Genomic DNA, 15,062 nt, shown 5'->3' with positions numbered 1-15,062 from the left:
TTGTACCCTGATGGATTAGAGGTATCTCCATTTGATTGAATCGTTTGTTCATGATGTTTTTGCTGCTTTAAGAAATTATTAGTTCTCTACGTATAAAACAGTATAGGCCGTCCGTGTTTAAGAGTATTTTGGAATGGAGGAAGTCTTTCAAGGTCACAAGTTTTTCGGCGCACACGTTATTTAATTATTTTCTCAAATGTGTGCCCAAATATAGAGTCCTAATGATGTTGTCTTGTTTCTGAGTGTTGTGTTTTTGTTAATTTGTTTTGGGTGTTTCAACTTCAAGTTATGACTTTGCAATTTACCTGTATTGTTAACAATGTTATCTAATATTGGCCATGGCGGGTATCGGTGGTGGTTTGTGGGCTCTCTGCCATGGCCAATTTCGGCTAATATTGCGGGATTTTCTGCTATACTTCGATCTGACGGTGCCGCATGGCAGCCAGAGTTTTGGCTCTACTTTCTGCCATAGGATTGTATTAAAATAAAATATAAACCAATTAAGAATTTATAAGATTGTTTCTGTATTTAATTTTTTAGAAAAACCAAAAATGATAAACTCATGATTGGGTTTATTTATTGCCTCCAAAAATGATAAACTCAATTAGATCCGGCAGCTTGGTGGTTCGCGTGACCCGCATAAATTCACAGCGACACCAGCTCAAAACTCCGGTGGGCTCGTAACCCACAAGAGCTGTTCTTGAGGATTTTATTAGCGACAGTTAGTCTCTGTATGGAAGTTTGGAAGGGAGGGCTTTGGGATGAGAGGGGGAAAAAATAGAGAAAATTTTCACCATTTTTGAGAGTGTAGAGAATAATAAATGAATTTTTATGATTAATATATTTTTAATATTGAGAGTATTATAACAACATATATTGAATTTGAAGAATTTATTTAATTCCTTCAAAACTCTCATCCAATACAATTTTTGAGTTACACCAAATTAGAGAGATTTTGCATTATGAAGAAAAATAAACTCCTCAAAGTCTTTGTTTTTCAAAGCTCTCTATATTTTTCACTTTATCTTTAGTTTTTTTAAGTCCTCCACTCCCCTCTTAAACTCCCAAACAGGCTCGATCAGCCTAAGGTGGAGTTCGATGAAGTGCTTTTAACTACGTTATCAGGTGAAGTTTTAACTACGTCACTTGAGGTTATCAAGTGTTCTTGCTACTGAGTTGACACCTCTTGGACAAATCAATTCATTCTTCAGTGGCAATGCAAATAAATATACAAAAATCAGCTTAGATGCAGTTAATTATGTTCAAAAGATGTAAAGAAAGGGGAATAATTAATGATAATCTATTGCAAACAAAAGTTTTTTGAAATTCTAATTTGGAATATAGACAAATGAATGATTGAGTCACTAACTAAGACTGTGAAGGTGTGAGGGGGTTGAATTGTGTTTTAGTCAAGTTTAAAACTTTTTCAAGTTCTTAACTTAACTTCAACAGCAGCGGATAAATAACACAATAAAACAAGTTCAGAGAGAGAGATCACACAAGCAATTTATACTGGTTCCTCTCACAAAACGAGAGTAGTCCAGTCCCCTTGCACTTCCAAGGGATTTCACTATAATCACACAAGATTACAACTGCTCAAGCACACAAGCAAGAGACTTCACCACAATGCTCAAGCACACAAGCAAGAGACTTCTCAAGTACAAATGTAATGAAAAATAGAATGAATACAACAGCTCTTAATCAGAACCTAAAAGAACAAATACTAAATATTTGAACTACAAGTGCAGCAACACAGTTCAGAGGTTCAGAGCTTTGTATGAGGAATTCAGAGTTTGTTCGTGCGTGTTAATAATCCTTGATATATGTTTACAACTGATTCCTTAGTATATATATGACTAGAAGAGAGTCGTTGCAAAGATGACCGTTGAAGTAGATAACCTTTTGTCTTCAAGCAGCCTGTCTTGATGCAGTTTGGTTGTATCTAAAACTGAGTAAGAGTTTCAGGTACTTTGACTACTGCAGAGAAGACTTTCCTTATTCAGCTAACACAACTGATGACCCACGTTCTCAAAAGAGGACAGACAAAAAGAGATTAGCTGTTCTGATCAGGCTTGAAAGGTCATTTTCTTCATTGGTAGAAGAGTTGACTTGCAAAAGAGAATCTTTACAAACTTCAAGAAGATCATCAGAGTTTGATGAAGCTTAAACCTTAAGAAGTTCTGAAGGCTTCATCGTCTGAAGATCACAACTTCTGAGTCTCACAATCTTCTGAACGTTTGCAAACTTCTGAAGTCCTTATCTTCTGATCTTTAATCAGAGCTTAATTGAATCTAAGTCCTGCATACTTAAATTAAATTTTTAGTCCTTCCAATTGTTTATTAATACTTTGTTATCATCAAAACCTTAATAGATTTAGGGGCAAACATTTTTAAATCAATTTTGTTCCAACAGACTGATCTTGGTTTGAGAAGTAAAAGCTTGCTCAAAAGGAAGCACATTGGATCAGCTCACTAACAAATGTTTGTCCATCACATCAGGCCTGGGTTGTGCTCACAAGGAAGCATATTGGATCAGCTCACTTCTATGGATAATGTCACATATCTGCCTTGAAAGGTATTGTTTTTTCTCATGAATTGAATTGATGTCAATTGAATAGACGGTATGCATATATAGAAGTGTATGAGAGGAAACTTCTTTTAGCAAGATCATGTATTCATGACTAAGATATTTTTCCAATATATATTACAGCTCAAATTGATCATGAGTTTCTGAGTTGTATCTTATCTTGTTTATGATCATTTAACGGAATCGCAAGGGCTGATGTATTTGGACCATTTCTTTGTGGTATTTTCATTATTGTTGTGCAAATTTTGAAGTTAACTCCTTCTCAAGAATCTTCGCATGATCGCATGTATTATATTTTGTTGCGGTATGTATACAACGGTAGAGTAAAGTTTACTCTACATTTGGCATGTTTTTAAAAACATCTTCTAGCTCGTGGTTAGTGGTGTCGCTCTGTTTGTCATTATGTGTCACTATAGTGTTTAAAGGATTTGATCTGTTTGTTTATCCATGTTGTGACTGCCAAGTAGTTCTATAAAAGATAAATATATATTAAGAAGTTCACACAATACTTAGAGAATCCAATTTCATGGTCTTATTTTCTGTATGCTTTTTATGTATTGATTTTCATCATCAATTGTAATTGATTTTGTTTTTTTTACCTAGGAATGGCACAGAACTAAAACCAAAGTATTTGTTTGTTGTGACTCTTAGAATACTTTTCAGAATTTTGGGTGCCGTCATGCTTGGAACCTTGGTATAGACTCTTGTCAACGATGGTTCTCCTCTCCGTAAAGAGCTTCCGACTTGGTAAGTGCTTCATATTTGTTATTTATTATTCATGATGATTTATCCTATTGTCGACATAAGGATGATTGAAGTATTGAACCCTTCTGATGTATGGATCAGCTGAATGAATGGAGCATACTTTTTCTTGTTGGGAAAAGGAATATTCCTCTCCAATAACAGTAGTTAACTCCGCTTTCCTTCATGGGCGATTCTACATGGGGGCAAGCCCGGGAAGTTGCCCAGGCTCTCGCCAGAAATATATTTGCATCTTTGTCATGCTCATGCAAGTAAATTTCTTCTTGTGGTAGTTTTTTTTATCTTTTAAGTGAATATAATAAGCCCCAAAATGTTTGCAGGTGGATGACAGCAACACTGGCTGGCTTCTACATCAATGGTTTAGCTCTATCAGTATATGTCTACAACTTTTCATCTTAGCAGCTCTAAACTATGCAGATTGTAGACTTATTTCATTAAGTCGGATCATTAATAATCCAGAAGTTGCTTAAAATTGTTTTCTTTTGTACAAAAATAGATGCCAAGACTTCGTTCACGGAATAGTGGCATTTCTCTGTCAATTCTTGTATAAAATGATCTATTTGATTACTGATCAGTGACCTCTAAACGACCTTACGATAATCAAAGTCAAAATAGTTGTGAACACAAGGTTATGATCAATACTTTATAAGAATGTGAAAGTTATAATTTCAATACTAATTTTTTCCGCTTAAAAAAAAAAAACATGTTTTGTTCTATACCAGATCCGGGTTGCCTACAAAGAATCTAGTCGGATTTATGCGGTCTTTTGGCAGGCTAGTCCACACTATTTTATGTTTACTTACTTCTTGACAATATTTTGAGCTGGTATACTGTTGGTAAGAAATTTTATTTGGCTAACAGTGACTTTATTTCTATTGCCAAGAAAGGTGATGAAGCTGCTGAGGCATGCAATGTCATAATGTCAAATACACCAGATCTATATGCTGTTAGTTATAAAAATTAAATGAATGGAGAAAAATGTATTTTAATCATGAAGATTTACATGAAGATTTGGAAATTTATATAATAGCTTTGAATTAATGGAGATGTATCATCCTTATAATTGTCTCCCATCTCTCTTATGTCTTACTACCTTTGCCTTCAATTAAAGGAACAAAATATTAACATGATCCATTACCACCTAAATTGTAATGGGTTGTATCTATTCGCATATTAGTTGATCTAGCTGGATCTCTTGACTTGTACTCAAGATCTTCATTCTGTTTTAGTTTTGGCAATTATTGAATTCGACAATTATAAAATGGAAAGTGAAATTAAATGAACAATATTTGGAAAGATATTAAAATATTGTCAAGTTTCTTGTATGCATGTCCTTTTAATCTTTTACTCTATCATATTCATAAGGTGCGTGCTTTACTACGTTCTAACAACTCTAACATCTTTTTTTTTTTTGTGGCTAACGTTTCCAACTTTTCAGCATCACTGCTTGCATCTATGTTGTATGGAAGCTGTGCATATGTCATTTGTGTGAAAAATAGTCACAGGCAAGTACATATGTCATTTGTTTGTTTTGATTTTTGGACATTTATATTTGAGATTGTTTATATTGAGGAAACCAAGCTTTGATGGATTTTCATTTTACACACACAACATTAACTAAAGCTGACATTTCAACGGACCAGTGGTTTGAATATGGTATGTGTGAATCATATTGTTTGATGAGATCTCTCAATTTTATTTTCATATTGCTTCAAAAATAAAAACCTCATCTTCATATCTATCACATTCTCATTCAAAACTAAGCTTTTTTTATGAACACTCTCATACCATCATGGAAATCAAAGAAACTTTCATGCTTTCACCTGCTGCTGCTGGTCACAATGATACAGTTTTCAGAACTGCCCATTTTCTCAAACCAGTTGCAAAATCCAATCATGTCATCCTTAACCCATCATCATCATCATCTTCTGTTTTTGAATCAAAGGAATCTCCTTTCAAAATCAAGTTCAATGGGTGGCGCTACCCACACAAACAATGGTTTACTTGGGTTGATAAACTTAAACCCGAGTATGAATCTGTGTGGAAGAAAGTTGGAATCTTTGATGCTATTATGAGTACTAAGAGTCACATAATGAAAAATCAGGACTTGGTTTATGGGGTTGCTGAAAAATGGTGTTATGAGACAAATACTTTTGTGTTTCCATTTGGTGAGGCAACAATCACTTTGGAAGATATCATGGTTTTAGGGGGTTACCCCATTCTTGGTGATCCTGTTTTCACATCACTTGAAGATCAAGAAATGAGAGAGGCCGAGGAGAAGCTCATCAATGCAAGACAAGAGATGACTCAAAAAAGTAAAATGCCTACAACATCAAAATGGATGAGTAAGTTCATTGGTAATGCGTAATGGTACTCAAATTGAACATGATGCATTTCTTGCTACATGGTTGTCATTTTTTGTTTTTCCTAATCATATCTCGTTGGTTAAAAAATGTTTGTTTCCTATTGCTGTTCGTCTTGCTAGAGGAAATACTATTGCTTTGGCACCTACTGTTTTAGCTAGCTTATATAAGGATCTGAGTGTACTTAAGAAACAAATTGTTGATTTGGAAAAACATCCATTAGAGGGCATTAAATTTCCATTAGAGTTGGAGGTTAATGTAGAATCACTCTTTTACTTGGTTCAAGTTTGGGCTTCTGAGAGGTTCAAAAATTTGAAACTAAAAGCCAAGTTGATAGAAAATGAAGATCATATGTTGTTTAGGTGGCATCGGGTTAAGCCCTTGAAAGTTTACAATGTGAAGTTGGCACTAGATTCAGCTAATAAGGATAATTTTCTTTGGCGTCCATATGTTAAATATGCTGATAAGTATGGGAAGTTTTACCCAAAAGATGAAGTTTTGGTGCCAGTTAAGAAGGATTTAGGATAAGAAATTCTCTCATTTGTTATATGCTTGAGAGTTTCTGAGCTCGTTGGATTTGAGTCTATTGAACAGTATCAACCACATAGAGTTGCTATGCAATTTGGATTAGATCAAGATATTCCTGGTTCTGTTCCTAGATTCAATGAGACTAAAACCAATGTTTGGAATAATTACTGCAGACCCATTTCTGATACAAGTGTATATTTTCCATCTAGATGTTCTGAGGGCAATGTTACTATGCGCTATGAAAAGTGGTGGAAGAGAAGTGCTAGTTCATCAAAATGTACAACTCCTAATGATATTCCGCTTGAATTTCCTCCTCCTAAACTAGTTGGCACTGTTACTTTTGGAAATCCTTGTGATCATGGTTCCAAAACTAGGACTTGTGATAATACTGTTGATGATGATGTTCCCTCTGGTTCTATTCCTATGCCCTCTGAAAATTCTGGTTTAATTCATTTTGTTGCTCCTTCAAGTTCGTCTCCAAAACAAAACACTCTAACTCCTTTCATATCTGCTGTTGAGGATAGTAACCATGTCTTGGAAGATGCGGATGAGAGCATAGAAGTCATTTGCTCAAGTGGCAGAATCTGCGATGATGGTTCAAAAACTAGCAAGGGTGATAATTCTGTTGAAGATGGTCTGAATGCTGAGAAATGTAGGCAAGTCTTGGAAGATCTTGAGTTTGAAGATGATGCAAATGAGAGCATAGAAGCAAGGCTGTCAGGTGACAAAAGCTTCCAATCTGAGACTCAAACTGAAAGCTATAGCTATTTATCTGAGGTAAGCATTGCGGAACTTGAGCAAAAAATTAGCCGACTTGAGAAAGTGCGTACCAAACTGAAGAAGAAAAGGTTAGGTCTCAGTTGAAAACATTATTGACTTATAAAACAATAACCTTGCTATGTAATTGTTTACATATGTTACTTATTTCTTATTTCTAATACCAGTTAAGCTACATGACAAGAATGTTAAAAAAAGAAAACCAAATGAAACATGAACTTTTATGATATTAATGTTGGTACTTTGTTCTTCTTTTACTTGATTACTCCAATATGAAACTATAGTAACTCTATTAAGTTATTTGTTGGTTTAAACCTAAAGTAGACAGCAATGGCGTAACTAGATATTAGTGTGTAAAAGTTAACTTCATGTCAAATTATGTATTCACTGTTTTGAAGTTTTATTGTGTCCTTTTGTGCCTTGAGAGAATAGAGGGAAGGTAATGCAATGCAATGCATTACTTCAACCATAATTCTTGTTTTGATACTATGTTAAGTAAAAATCGAATTAACTAAGTGATGTGTTCTTTTTCAAAAAAACTAAGTGATGGTGTTACACTGCAGGTTGTTGAAGTGAAGCCACTTGACAGAAATGGATTTGAAGGGACATGGGATTTGTTGTAGAGGCTTTAATATTCAGTGTTTTGCACCACCCTAACCTTGTCTATTTAGTAGAATTAATTTAAGACATCTTATAGTACTAGTTAAGCTTCATGGCAACAAGACCATATGAAACATGAACTTTTAGGATATGAATGTTGATACTTTGTTCTGCTATTGTGTTTGTCTGGTAGAATATGCTAGTAGGTATTATGCATGGTGGTTAGACAAAATGATTGAGTTGACTTCTAATTTTATGAATCTATATATAGTCCATATTTATTTGGTATTGCTATAATATTGTCCTATAATATGTGACTTATGATTTGGATCTTCATTTAGAGTTATGAGTATTCTAATTCAGTTAGAGTTTCATCTGTGTTTGGTCATCTCTAATTCAAATAATCAACCATAATTGTTCTCTTCTATATGTTTGTTTCATTTCTCTTTGAAATTCTACTATTTGCTGTGTACTCACTTTTCAGAAAACAACAAAAAAATATGAGACAAAACACTGACCTCCAATGCAATCTCAATGAATAATACTATGGCAAACAAAAAACACTAGCCTATTGTAACATAGGAAGAATTAGACAGAGATAAAACTTTTCCCAAGACTGTGTAACATAGGAAGAATGACCTGCTAAATCAAATAGTTACATAATCTTGTCTTACAAACATAATCATGTGATGATTAAAGTTAAGAAATATTTTAAAGCTTAACTATGTGCGATATGATTTGTTAAATATGCATAATTTTTAGAATATTCAAGATCAACTTGACGGTTTAGGACAAAATCAAGCTTGGCTAGGAAAAAAACTTTATCGGACACAAGAATTTAATCAAAAGATTCGGTCACATTCACATAAAAATATACATATATTATTTAAATACTTCTAACTTCAAGACAAAAATCTTAAATAAATTTCCAATATTCTTTTAATAGATAAAGTCTCGTGAACTTAATTTAACTCAGTTGGTAGAAATATTATATTATATATACAAAAATCGAGGTTTGAACCTCGAGCACCTATTTATTTACTTTAAAAATGAAATTTTTAACCATTCAACTGCTCGATACAGAAATAGAGTTCTAAATTTATGAATTTGGAGTCATAATCTCATTATCGGAACAAAATCACATTGGATTTGAATGTCAAGTGTTTTAAATAAATGTCAAGTGGTCAACATTGTCAAGTGGTACATATCATGGTACATTGGTACATATACTTGTAAGAACTAGAATCCACTTTTATATCAATTTTATCTTTTGTCAAGACAATTGGTTTTCTTTTTTAAGAAGCCAACTGAAAATTCATAGTATTTTCCTTGCAAGTTTATAGTCTTGTATTGTGAAATTGTGATGATAGGTCCTTTTTAATTATTTTTTACACAAATAGGTCCTTTTTAAATTAAATACAATATTTGGTCAAAATTATAATAAAACAAAAGGTGCCATGTCATGATGAGAAGAAGCCACGAATTTGGTTCAACAAAAGATGCGAAAATTCCTGACGAAAACGACATTAAAGTTCCACGCACGCATATATAAACCCCAACCCATCGTCCCTTACCTTCTTTGCTCTCTCCCTCTGTTCTCACTTTTCGGAGGCAACAAAAAAGGAACAACAAAAAATAAAAAAATAAAAACACAAAAATATTATTAATCTTAAATGTTAGTCTAGGGTTCCCTTATTTGTTTGTCTCCCAAATTTTCCATTTTCATCACAGCTGCGTGGCTGTTACTGTTCTCTCTGACTCTCTGATCACACTTTTCTCAGTCCAAAAAGAGAATGGCAGCTGTGATTTCTTCACCTATGGCTCAGTCTCCGACTATTGTGGCTCCGGCTACGGCAGCATTGACCACTGGAGGTCCATTTGCGAATGCATCGCTTTATGTGGGTGATCTGGAAGGGAGTGTGAATGAGGGACAACTTTTTGATCTGTTTAGCCAAGTTGCTCAGGTTGTCTCAATTAGGGTTTGTAGGGATCAGACTAGACGATCCTCTCTCGGTTACGCATATGTTAACTTCACCAATGCTCAAGATGGTTTGTTCAAACTTTGCAATTGTTAATTTGTTGAATTGTTATTGTTAATTTTGTTTTTGCATGTATCTGTCTGAATCATTTTCATTATTACTGATTAATCATCTTTATATTGTTATAATCAGTCGTCATTATCATCAATTTTATTTGTAGTATGTATGATGAATTGTTTTGTTTTACCTTTATATGATTCATTACAATGATTCTGAGATTCATGAATTGTACTGATCACAGGTCCATAATGTACGATTATGGCCCTGTTTGTTTCAGATTTTCCAGCAAAAAAATCACTTTTTTAATTTTACTTGTGTTTGTTTCAGTTTTTTTCTAAAATCATTTTTTTCTTCAAAATGAAAAGCTATTTTCAATAGCTTTCTTCAAAATCTATTTATTTGAAAATCATTTTCTAAGAAAATAGATTTTTATGATTGTAAACAAACGGATAATAGCTTTAGATTTTCTTCAAAATCTCTAAAAAAAAATAGATTTTTTTTAAAAAAAAATCACTTTTTTTAAAGCTTAAACAAATAGGCCCTATAATTGATCAAAGATGATGTTATCCTTGTTTATAGTCGTATTTATTAATTAATGTTGAGATGTATAACAGATCCATTTTCATGCATTCATTTAAACAGTATATTACGTACTATTGGGGTAATAGATTGCTCCTTGTATGATTGTGTATTACTTAGATTCTGTTGTATGATTGTGTATTACTTAGATTCTGTTGTATGATTGTGTATTACCTAGATTTTGTATAAGTTATCATGAAAGAAGTAGAAATTTTCTGATTGATCATGCATGGACACCACGTAAAATTGGTGTACATATTTCTTCTACTGAACTTTGATATATTCTCATTTTACACTCATAACAATTTATACTTTAAACCACTATGGTTGGACTATTGTGTCAGAGATTTGAGTTGTTATTTCCTTGATAATTTGCATTGTTGATTATGTTGTTGTTTCTTTATTTTTCAGCGGCCAATGCGAAGGAACTTCTGAACTTCACTCCTCTGAATGGGAAACCCATTCGTATTATGTTTTCTCAACGAGATCCAAGTGTTCGCAAGAGTGGATCTGGCAATGTGTTCATCAAGAACTTGGACACATCAATTGATCACAAGGCATTGCATGACACTTTTGCCGTCTTTGGCACTGTGCTGTCTTGTAAGGTGGCTCTTGACAGTAGTGGTCAGTCAAAAGGGTATGGTTTTGTACAGTATGAACATGAAGAAGCTGCAAAGAGTGCTATCAAACAGTTGAATGGCATGTTGATCAATGATAAACAAGTCTACGTTGGATTTTTTGTTCGCCACCAGGAAAGGGTTAGAACAAATGGATCACCCAAGTTCACTAATGTGTTTGTGAAAAATCTCTCTGAAACACTAAATGATGAAGAGTTGAAGCAGTTATTTGGCCCCTTTGGTGCGATAACTAGTGCAACAATCATGAAAGACGCGAATGGTAAATCTAGATGCTTTGGTTTTGTCAATTTCCAGAGTTCAGATTCAGCAGCTGCTGCAGTTGAGAAGTTAAATGGGACCATCAATGATGCCAAGGTTTTATTTGTGGGGAGAGCTCAGAGGAAAGCAGAAAGGGAGCATGAGTTGAAAACTAAATTTGAGCAGGAAAAAATTAGTAGATATGAGAAACTTCAAGGGGCTAATTTGTATTTGAAAAATCTTGATGATGATTTCACTGATGAAAAGTTAAAGGATTTGTTTTCTGAGTTTGGAACCATAACATCTTGCAGGGTATGTTAAAAATGATTCTTATTCTATATATTATTCTTGATCTATTTATTAGTATGTGAACAAAAGCAGTTGTGTCTTTTTTGACTTTAAATTTTATATACATCAAATTGACCTATTTTACTATTGGTTTTATTGTTATTATTTGAATTAATCATATTATTATGTACTGCACTTATTAGGTGATGTTGGATTCCCATGGTCATAGTAAGGGTTCTGGTTTCGTGGCATTTTCTACTCCTGAGGAAGCAAATAAAGCTGTAAGTGTTCAAAGAGACATGGCTAAGCTACACGCTTCATTTCAATAATGGATGCTTACGTTTTCTATTGTCTTTTGTCCAGTTGAATGAAATGAACGGGAAGTTGGTTGGACGAAAGCCTCTGTTTGTTGCTGTGGCTCAGCGCAAGGAAGAGAGGAAGGCCCAATTGCAGGTGATGCTCTTCTTTAATATCATTGTTCATATATGATTTCAATACTTCATTATTAAGTAGCTGACTAGCTGTTTAAGTAGCTGACTAGCTGTAAGTGTAACTTATAATCAAGTAGATTTGCTTTGATTGCCTTTGTTGAAATATTCATTTGTGCTTCGCAATTTATATATGTGCTTTTTGTAGAGTATCAATATAATGTATTATATCTATTTTTTTAAAATGTTCTGCTTTTTTGTGTACAAGTTATTTGAGTTTTGCTATTTTAAATTCCTTTCACAATTCTTATGGTAGATAAAAATTTGACATATCACCCCTTCATCCTAAAAGGCTTCGTTACTTTCAATGGTTTTTATGGTCGTTTGATTGTGTTTAGAAGTTTATTCATAAAATTCAAGGGTGGCTTAACGGATTAATTTTACTGCAGGCTCATTTTGCTCAAATCCGTGCCCCTGGTGGATTGGCACCGTTGGCTGGAGCAATTCCTGGATACCATCCAGGGGCACCGAGACTTGCCCCTCAGCAACTGTATTTTGGTCAAGGCACTCCTGGTTTCATACCACCTCAGCCTGCTGGATTTGGTTTCCAGCAACAAATTTTGCCTGGAATGCGGCCCGGTGTTGCTCCAAATTTTGTCATGCCATATCAACTCCAAAGACAGGGCCAAAATGGGCAAAGGATAGGTGCTCGTCGAAATGGAAATCTCCAACACGTGCACCAGAACCAAGTAATTATTCCTTAAATTTAATGTTTGAGATTTTTATGTTGATTTGTGTTGTCGCATTAAAGAACATTTCTATTCAAAGCAGATGATGCATCGTAACTCCAATCAAGGTTTTAGATACATGGCTAACAATCGAAATGGCATGGATCCATCTGGAGTTCCTCAAGGTCTAGCTGGTCCAATGTTGCCTATGACATTTGATGGTTCTGGAGTTACTACACCTATTGATAATCAGCGTCCAGGGTCTACATCACTTGCCTCAGCTTTAGCTTCTGCAACTCCAGAAAACCAGCGCATGGTATGTATAAGTCGTTGTTGGCATATTTTTACATGTAGGAACTGTATATTGTTTCCATAGAGTAAATTGGCATTCCGATCTTTGAAAATTTGCTTCTCTCACACTGTTAGCCTTTTACTTAAATTATTCAAAACACTCTATGTAACTCCTTTTGCTATCCATGGTAGGGTCTAGCATAAAATTAGCTTGAAAATTTAAATGATAAAATCATATGCATAATTTAAACACGTATCAAATTGAGGTTCATTACTAACTATTGACTAAATTACATTTTACTTAGTTTCTATTTTTTTTTTTTTTTTTTTGAAGTTATATCAATAACATATGCAAATAACTTAATTTGTAGTTACCTTTGTCTCAATTAATTTATAACTCGTGTAATTTTTGGTATGCATCAACAGATGTTGGGTGAACATCTATATCCTCTTGTGGACCGGCTTACACCAAATCAACATACTGCAAAGGTGACAGGGATGCTGCTTGAAATGGATCAATCAGAAGTGATTCATCTTATTGAATCTCCTGATGACCTTAAAACAAAAGTCTCTGAGGCTTTGCAGGTCCTTCACAATGCTGCATCGGGATCAGAAGTTGGTGATCAGCTTGGTTCGTTGTCATTGAATGAATGAAGTAATTTCAGCTGCAGAGGTAGCTAATATTATTTTGGGGTCGTATACAATTTTGATTTTATCAAAATTAGATTTTCTTTTTACTCGATCAGTTATTGGTTGATTGATATGCAGACATTTGAGACATGTTTTCGTAGGCATTTTCATTTTTAGCTTTTCTAGACAATTTTATGATTTTATTTCATTTGAGATTGGTAGCATTAAACCTTCGGCAATAAATTATATTTTTAGACCTGAATTTTTTATTTTTTTTATTGTAATGATTTTTATTTGTGTATGAATCTGTTTTTGGTTGAGGAAATCGAACATGATCGATTAGAGGTATCGGCATAGTAATGGTTGTCTTCATTTGATTGAATAATTTGTTATGAATGTTTTTTGTGCCATAAGGAGAGGTTTTGACGTGGCGACATAGGTTCTTATCGGTGACATTTAGGTTTTGTTTGAGAGTTTGGAAGAGGGAGAGGGCTCTGGTGTAGGAATGATAACAAAACTCTTTAGAACCAAACTTAACCGAAGTGTCATTATCTAAGCAATTTAACAACAACTGAACGATGGAATATCGTTAGTTCTCTAATTGAACTTGAGATTTTTTTTTATAGAAAACTAACCACGTGAAATTGGATTTTTTTTGCAATGAATTTTTATACAAAACTAACTACATGAAATTACATTTTTTTAAAAAAATTCATGAAGTTGCATGTATTTTGTGTATTGGTTTTGATTGACTATGCCCGATTACTATTTTTTGTGGAAAAAAAATCACGTATAACATATTTTATTTATAAATCTTTTGTTTATTACTTTTTTTAATTAAAAAATCACTTGGTTTTCTACCCTTGATTAATAGATCCTTTAAGCAAAAAAAGAAATTTTGTTTTTACTTCGTTTTTGTTCTAGAATTTTTTGCCTTCTTCAATCTTTTGTTAAAAAAAAATATTAGTGTATTTTTTTACTCGCTCGGATGAGATTTATAAAAAATTATTATATGTTATATTTAACATTTATTAATATATATATATAAAGTTTATTATATTATAAATCATAATTTAGTAAATAATTTAATAAAATATGAATAAGTTTTGTTTGTTGAAGTTGAAATAAAAAGTAAAAATATATGTATAAAATGAGTACATATAATAATAAAAATTATTTCATTATAAAAATATAAAAATGACCCAACCTAGTTGGATGTCTACTCACTCCTTGATATCTAGACGCTCTTAGCTTATAAAAATAAAAATTATTAAAATATATAATTAGGGATAACAAAAAAAATTATATGTAAGGTAGTCATGGTTGTGGATAAAATTCATCATAGACACGGGATAACAATAATTTAACAGATATATGAAGATTTGAGATGAGGACAACTTAGCTTTTAGTATTGTATATATATAGATTTACTTAATAGTATTGTAGGATATAGTTATAGGATATATTTTTGTTTTTGTGGTAGCAATGTAATTCGTAATTTTGTACAATTGTCTTATATTTTCATGTTTGTATGCAAAAAAAAATGAAAAGATACAAAAGAGAAAAATACAAAAATAAATAAATAAAT

At 33.1% G+C, this 15,062-nt stretch overlaps 2 protein-coding genes across 2 annotated transcripts; both read left to right on the top strand.

The window, feature by feature from the left end:
* Positions 1 to 5,140: 5,140 nt before the first annotated feature.
* LOC123913505 lies at positions 5,141 to 7,639 on the top strand. The gene is made up of 4 exons (XM_045964276.1): positions 5,141 to 5,712; positions 5,834 to 6,218; positions 6,306 to 7,016; positions 7,580 to 7,639. Exons 1-4 carry the CDS (start codon positions 5,141 to 5,143, stop codon positions 7,637 to 7,639), a joined length of 1,728 nt encoding a protein of 575 aa, XP_045820232.1.
* A 1,545-nt stretch (positions 7,640 to 9,184) lies between these two features.
* Positions 9,185 to 13,906, top strand: LOC123903947 (polyadenylate-binding protein 3-like). Its single transcript, XM_045953638.1, has 7 exons — positions 9,185 to 9,665; positions 10,646 to 11,421; positions 11,601 to 11,678; positions 11,761 to 11,850; positions 12,275 to 12,574; positions 12,657 to 12,869; positions 13,271 to 13,906. Exons 1-7 carry the CDS (start codon positions 9,410 to 9,412, stop codon positions 13,496 to 13,498), a joined length of 1,941 nt encoding a protein of 646 aa, XP_045809594.1. The 5' UTR covers positions 9,185 to 9,409; the 3' UTR covers positions 13,499 to 13,906.
* The last annotated feature ends 1,156 nt before the right edge of the window (positions 13,907 to 15,062 follow it).

This window comes from Trifolium pratense, linkage group LG1 (assembly GCF_020283565.1).
Source record: "Trifolium pratense cultivar HEN17-A07 linkage group LG1, ARS_RC_1.1, whole genome shotgun sequence".
Lineage (NCBI taxonomy): Eukaryota > Viridiplantae > Streptophyta > Magnoliopsida > Fabales > Fabaceae > Trifolium > Trifolium pratense.
Note: the sequence above shows the minus strand (reverse complement) of the source record. Positions and strands in the feature narration are given on the sequence as shown.

Coding starts and splice junctions, on each gene's coding strand:
- LOC123913505 (XM_045964276.1), top strand. CDS start 5,141: ATGGAAATCAAAGAAACTTTCATGCTTTCACCTGCTGCTGCTGGTCAC. Junction 6,219..6,305: donor AAGATGAAGTTTTGGTGCCA/GTTAAGAAGGAT, acceptor TCTATTGAACAG/TATCAACCACATAGAGTTGC. Junction 7,017..7,579: donor GCTATAGCTATTTATCTGAG/GTAAGCATTGCG, acceptor GTTACACTGCAG/GTTGTTGAAGTGAAGCCACT.
- LOC123903947 (XM_045953638.1), top strand. CDS start 9,410: ATGGCAGCTGTGATTTCTTCACCTATGGCTCAGTCTCCGACTATTGTG. Junction 11,422..11,600: donor GAACCATAACATCTTGCAGG/GTATGTTAAAAA, acceptor TGCACTTATTAG/GTGATGTTGGATTCCCATGG. Junction 12,870..13,270: donor CTCCAGAAAACCAGCGCATG/GTATGTATAAGT, acceptor ATGCATCAACAG/ATGTTGGGTGAACATCTATA.